The following is a 6,665-nucleotide window of genomic DNA, read 5'->3' as shown; positions in this document are numbered from 1 at the left end:
TCAGCCCAGTTCCCTCAGCCTCTCCTCACCAGTCATCTCCCCCAGCCCCCAAACCATTTTCATTGTCCTCCACTGGACTCTCTCCAACGTGTCCACATCCTTTCTGTAGTGCAACTCCAGATGTGGCTTCATCAGTGCTGAATCACTTCCTTGCATCTGTTGGCAATGCTCCTACCAATGCAGCTCAGGCTACCGGTAGCCTTCTTGGCAACAAGGGCACACTGGTGGCTTATCCAACTTCTTGACCCCTGTCACCCCCAGGTCCTTTTCTGCAGAGCTGTTGCCCAGCCTGCACCAGTGCATGGGATTGTTCCTTCCTAAGTGCAGGACTTTTTACACTTGTCCCTGTTGAACCTCCTGAGATTTCTTTTGACCCAATTCTCCAGTTAGTCTGGGTCTCTGAATCCTAGCCCTACCCTCCAGTGTATCTGCTACTCCCCCCAGTTTGGTGTCACCTGCAAACTTGCTGAATGCCATCTTCTAGGTCGCTAATGAAGATATTAAATAAAATCGGCCCCAGGACTGACCCCTGGGGCACTCCACTTGATACTGGCTGCCAACTAGACATTTAAACCATGATTACTACCTGTTGAACCCAGTGATCCAGCCAGTTTTCTATCCACCGTACAGTGCATTCATCCAACCCGTGCTTCCTCAGCTTGCTTGCAAGAATGCTGTGGGAGACTGTATCAAAAGCCTTGCTAAAGTCAAGGTATATTATATCCACTGCTTTCTTCACATCCACAGAGCCAGTCATCTCGTCATAGAAGGCAGTCGGGTTGGTCAGGTATGACTTGTCCGTGGTGAACCCATGCTGACTCTTCCTAATCACCTTTTTCTCCTCTAAATGCTTAGAAATGGATTCCCTGAGGATCTGCTCCATGATTTTTCCAGGGACTGAGGTGAGGCTGACTGCTCTGTAGTTCCCTGGATCTTCCTTCTTCCCTTTCTTAAAGATGGGCACTATATTTGCACTTTTCCAGGCACCTGGGATCTCCCCTGATCGCCATGAGTTTTCAAAGATAATGGCCAGTTGCTCTGCAATCACATCAGCCAACTCCCTCAGCATGCTCGGATGTGTTGCATCTGGCCTCTTGGACTTGTACATGTCTAGCCTTATTTATTGAGCACTTCAGCCTTTCTCTTGTCATCTGTCACTAGGTTGCTTCCCCTATTCAGTAAGGGACCCACGCTTTCCCTGATCTTCCTCTTGTTGCTGCCATACTTGTAGAAACCTATCTGTCTTCTTACCCTTCATGTCCCTTGCTAGCTGCAACTCCAGCTGCACTTTGGCCTTTCTGACTTCATCCCTGCATGCCCGAGCAATGCTCTTATACTCCTCCTTTCTTGTATGTCCAAGTTTCCATCTCTTGTAAGCTTCCTTTTTCTGTTTAAGCTCATCAAAGAGTTCTCTGCTAAGCCAAGCAGGTTGCTTTTCACGTTTTCTATTCTTCCTACATGTCAAGATGGCTTGTTCCTGCACCCTCAGTAAAGTTTCTTTACAGTCATCTGGTGGTCACTGCTGCCCAAGTTGCCATCTACTAGTACGTTCCCCACCAATTCTTCCCTGTTTGCAAGCAGCAGGTCAGAAAGAGCACGACCCCTAGTTGGTCTGCCCAACACTTGCACCAGGAAGCTGTCCCCAAGGCTCTCCAAAACCTTCCTGGATTGCCTGCGCACTCCTGTGTTGCCCTCCCAGCAGATATCAGGGTGATTTGAAGTCCCACATGAGAACCAGGGCTTGCAATTGGGGAAACTTCCACTAGTTATCTGAAGAAAGCCTCATCGTCCTGGTCTGGGTGTCTCCCATCAATGGGAATGCACTCCACCTCCACTGTTGCTAGTGCTCTGTATCTGTTCTCCAGGCAAACCACTGTAGGTAGGGATAATAATGCCTTGCTTCCACCTTCCTGGGAGTGTGTGCCCTCGTCCTTTCCTAGCACCAACTCTGTAAGTCCAAGGACTATGGAGGAAGAAGTTTCCTCTTGCATGGAATTGATGAAGTCCCCATGGTAGATGATGCTTTGCAGTCTTGCTACCTCCTCCTCCTGTAGTTCTCTTGCCTTCTCCCTGAGGGACCGCTCACATCACAGGCACTTCCCGGCCTGGCTGACGTGGGAAGAAACCTGCAAGCCGCAGTCTGCACGGCACCAACCCAGGACCAGGGTGGGAGCCTCAACAGTGTACCGTCCAGCCTGGACAGACACCTCGCAGGTGGAAGCAGAGGCTGGAAGTGTGGCAGTGACTCTGGGATTGGGATGTCCTCCAGCCATGTCTCTGGGGCTTCTAATCTGCTGCCTCTTTCTTGCCTCTTTCCAAGCCGACCTCCCCTAGCCAACACCTCTGTAGCTGGACTGTTTGCTGTTCCTTGATCCTGAAGGGTTCCCTTTCCCCTGCAAACCTCTGATCTCTCAGCAAGCTTACAGTGAAGGAAAGTAAGAAGGAGTTTCCAAGCGAGCTCCTCCTTGCTCTGCACTCGTGAAACAAGGGTTCAGGATCCCCTTCAAAGAGGGGGGTTGTAAACTGTCCTGTTTGCTTCTCCCTGTTCTCTGCTTCCCACGAGGTGAGATGATATTTTCTCCCGCGTTGCTGCTGGGAAACTGGGACAGCTGAAGGCCATGGGCACTACAGCTGGGAGCACTCAGTAGCCACCTTGGCAGACGAGGAACAGTCTGTGGGGAAATGTTGCAGTTGCTTTGTGCTGCCTTGACATTGGCTTGGGGAGGGATGCTTGCTGTTCTGGGGCCTTGCTATCACAACAGCATGTTGGTGTCCTCAAATCGGATGCCCTGAGATTTGTAAGAGCCAAAGAAGTCGAGGGTGTGCTGTTTGGAAGTTGCTGCAGCCATTCCCGTGGTCTTTGAAAGGGGAAGGAGGGCATTTGTCAGGGGAGCTGCTAATACTAGCCTTAGCTGCGCTGGACATGTTGACAGGAGCCAAAATGAACGCCTCACCTATATTTATACAGGCAGTCAGTGCTGCTGTAGTTGGAGCTTGCTCAGTGCCACGTGTCTCACGCTGGCAAGACTCGGTCGTTCCATAGGTAGGACTGAAGGGAGAGGCCTAGGAAAGCAAGAACTTCTGTAGAAGACTGTAGTGCAGCTTCCAGCCAGGAGTCGCAGAAGAAAACTGTGCTGTAGTCTGCTGTTTACATTTCCTTATTCTTCATCCCCAGCTCCATGCCATAGAGATTCAAATCTTAACATGTGTTCTCTTGGGACTTCCAGGTTTCAATCCAGTTGCTGAAGCGCATCCAGGGCAAAGATGGATCAGGCCAGGGCAGCCATCTCCAACTTGGTAAGAGTCCCAATGCAGAATCAAATGCCTTAGGTTGCTGCATCTCTGCTGTGAGAGTGCTTGCTCTTCTTCTGGCTTGCAAAAGATGATTTGGTCTGACCTTCTCATGAGTGTGGCCTGCTCTTGGAAAGTGTGTGGCGTAGGTGTGATGCCACACCAATGTCCGAGTGCCTAGTCTCAGACATCACTGGGGCAGGCCTTTTGATTTCTGAATTAATGCCCTTGGAAGGTGTTGGGCTTGGACACTCCAGCTGGAAAGTCTTTCTTTAACTATCGCTTTACTTATTGCAGCTGGTAGACTCCCAGGGTAGAGGCTGTTGGGACCCAGAGGCCTTCAGTCCTGGGTTTTAACCTTTGTGCTGAGCATAAGTAGAAACAAAACAATAAGGCTAAGCACAGGTTAGGCTAGTGACTTGCACCTGGTGGAGAGGGGCATGATGGAAACATATTGTCCCTGACTTAAAATGAATTGGGAAGTTGCCTAACTCAATTGGATAAATGTTGCCTGGGCAAGAGAAAGACAGTCAGAGCAAAACCTGTCCCCCCACCTACAAATGAAAAGGTTACTTAAGAATGGAAAATTATACCCGTGCAGCAAAAACAAGTTCGTATTTGGCAAACGGAAACAGGCTAATTGATCAGGCATTAGGAGGAAGGCTTAAGCTAATTGTATGTATTAAGAAACGTAAGCTATATGGTATACAAAGAGAGATGAGAGAGCGTACCCTTCAGACCCTAGTCCTGAAAGATCCCATCACTGCTCCAAGACTGGGGACTCCGATGGATTTGGCAGCCCCGGACAAGACCTCCAGAGATGCCACGTTCAGTAAATCTTGGTGGCGAGCATGTTGTAATGCTTTTGACAAACTATAGCAGGAAACCTGTAATGGCTAACAGCGTAAAACATTTGTTGGTTAAGAAATAACAGTGTCCTGGTCTTGGAATTAACACCTCGTACAACCCTGAATTGCCATTACTGGACGTAACAAGGCAGCTGTGCTGGCAAGAGTCTCTGCTTCAAGCATTGCACAGATTCCTCCAAACCATGTAAGCCTCATCCCAGCAGAGCTTCATCCACATTGGGGCTTTGACCATCCTATGTAGGTTGGCTACAGTTGTAAGGAGGTCATGCCCTGCAGCAGATGCAGCGGTGCCAGCTCTAGTGCAGATGAAGTCTACGTCGTTTTCCTGAACTTTTTTTTATGTGACTGTTCAGCTTTTTGAAAAAGTAGAAAATAGTAATGATAATGGGGGCAGGGGGTGTAGAATTTATCCAGTTTGGGGATAAATGCCTGGGGAACGACTCCTAAATTCCCTGAGATACGGAAAACCTCAGGGAACCATTGAACAAAATCTGTGTCTTGCCCCCAGCGTTCATGGGGACATGCTACAGTGGATGGCCAAAACCTGATGTCTGGGCTTGGGGAGTGGGTGAGGGTCAGAAACAACTAGGCATCAGGTTCACTCTTTGGGGCATCTTTGAGCTGCTCCCAGTAGCGTCTTGTGTCGTCCTCGTGTGGATGACACTCGTGCGTGGCTGTGGAAGGAGTGACCTCTGCAAAAAAAACCGTTGAGGGAACAAACAGCTTGGCCTTGTCTGCTGTTCTTGCTCACTTTATTTCCTTCCCGTTTAGTTTGGAGGCGAGGCACTGTCATACACGCGGTTCAGCATTGCTCGGCACACTGACGGAGACAACAGTCAAGTGGAAATGAAGCTGTCTGCCGAGGAGGAGGAAGGAGGTGAAAACGGCGTGCCGGAGAACATGCAGACCCACGTAGCAAAGCCCAGAAGGACTTACAACAGCTGGTACTGCATCGCCATGATGGTGGTGGTCCTCTTCCTGAGCGGTAAGACAGAGGGCAAAGAAGGTGGTGGGGAAGTCTCACAAAGTGGACCTGGGCTCTGAGCAGTGAGCTCTAGACAGTGCCCGAGCCCTTCGGATACCCATCTTTCAAGGGACTGGTAGAGACCCTGGCTCCAGCTTTGCAGCAGATGCCGACTAGCATGTTAACATTTCGGTTGAAATGCAGGCTCCCGTTCTCCATAAAGGTCAGTCTGTGACTGACAGCACAGGTGAGCTTTGAGCAGACAGTACAGCAGTACCCACTAAACCAAAAGGCAAGCAGTTGCAGAGCCGGCCTGATCGGGGCATAACGAGTTGTATGGGCTCACAGAGTTGCAGCAGGTGTCACAATTTGTGGAGGGTGCTGCTCTCCTGGTACCCCGGTGGGGATTTGTAGTTGTAATAGTAATAAAGCTGATTTAAGGCAGGCAGAACTGCCTTGAGGGGCATCGAGATGTATCCTGCATTAAAGAGGACTCTTCTCAAGGGTTGCTCTCTATCTGCCCTTACAACACGGAATCCTACCTTTAAAATTCAGGGGTGTGTGTACATGTACTCGCCTCCCACTCTTAAACCACCCTAGCATTGGCGGGTTGACGCAGGAAGAGCGTGGCCTCCTAGAAAACCCGGTGTCTCCTGAATTCACAGTCAGAAAGCTTGAGCTGTTAATATAGGGCTGGCTTGGCTTATATATATGGCACCTGGCAGCCTCTCATTTCCTTGTTTTCTAGGGTTTCTGGTCGGCTACTTGAGTAGCCGTGGGCGCATGCCGACAACTGGACTATGTGCGGATGGCAATGGGAGGTGCACCAACTCTCCTCCCACTCCCTCCAGCGGGCTGGATCTGGATGAGACGGTGGAAGAAGAGCCCATCACAGAGCCTGTCATCTACTGGGAAGATCTCCAGAAGATGCTGTCAAACAGTCTGAATAAAGGAGACATGGACCAACACATAAGGTAACAGCCTGCGGGAAGCCTGAAGTCTGCAGCATGTGAAGCACGGCGGTTGTGCCAATGCTCGTGCCTTGGACCGGGGGTCTTGGGGTGCAGCTTCCAAGTGGTTTGGTCACGACTGGGCTACTGCATTTCACATCCGGAGCGTAGCTCAGCCTTGACTTCTTTTCAGGGAACTGTCAAAGGGCTCCCATGAAGCTGGCTCCCCGGAAGATGACAGACTTGCTTACTACATCTATCAGCAGTTTACCTACTACGACTTGTACAAAGTCTGGATTGATGAGCACTACGTCAGACTGCAGTTCCCAGGCCGGTAGGTTTAATGGACCTAGGCATGAGAGGGAAGCTTCCCTTCACACGTTTCTCTTTTATCCTTGTCCTAAAGCAACACAACGGTCTTCTGTAGCAAATGCGTTTAGGCCTTGAGCCAGCTAACCTTTTAGAAGATCGCTGCTTCCCTTCGGCTCTTCCAAAGCGTCTTATCCTTGTCTTCCCAACTAGTTGTAATTGGTTACCGCAAAAACACTATGGGAGCTTTCTTCTTACCAGCTAGTCTTGCACAAGTGGTCA

The 6,665-nt window shown here is 50.0% G+C and overlaps 1 protein-coding gene across 1 annotated transcript in view; it reads left to right on the top strand.

Annotated features, from left to right (window-relative positions):
- Nucleotides 1-3,227: 3,227 nt before the first annotated feature.
- Nucleotides 3,228-6,665, top strand: part of TFRC (transferrin receptor) — a 26,110-nt gene continuing 22,672 nt past the window's right edge. Inside the window, exons 1-4 of the mRNA XM_019503458.1 lie at nucleotides 3,228-3,297; nucleotides 4,932-5,145; nucleotides 5,873-6,098; nucleotides 6,268-6,408. Of these exons, the coding sequence (XP_019359003.1) occupies nucleotides 3,265-3,297; nucleotides 4,932-5,145; nucleotides 5,873-6,098; nucleotides 6,268-6,408 (614 nt within the window). The 5' untranslated portion in view covers nucleotides 3,228-3,264. The remainder of the gene's footprint in view (nucleotides 3,298-4,931; nucleotides 5,146-5,872; nucleotides 6,099-6,267; nucleotides 6,409-6,665) is intronic.

Source organism: Gavialis gangeticus, unplaced genomic scaffold, assembly GCF_001723915.1.
Source record: "Gavialis gangeticus isolate Ggan-Ray unplaced genomic scaffold, GavGan_comp1, whole genome shotgun sequence".
In the NCBI taxonomy this organism is placed as follows: Eukaryota; Metazoa; Chordata; order Crocodylia; family Gavialidae; genus Gavialis; species Gavialis gangeticus.
The sequence above is the reverse complement of the archived record's forward strand: the minus strand, read 5'-3'. Positions and strand labels throughout refer to the sequence as shown.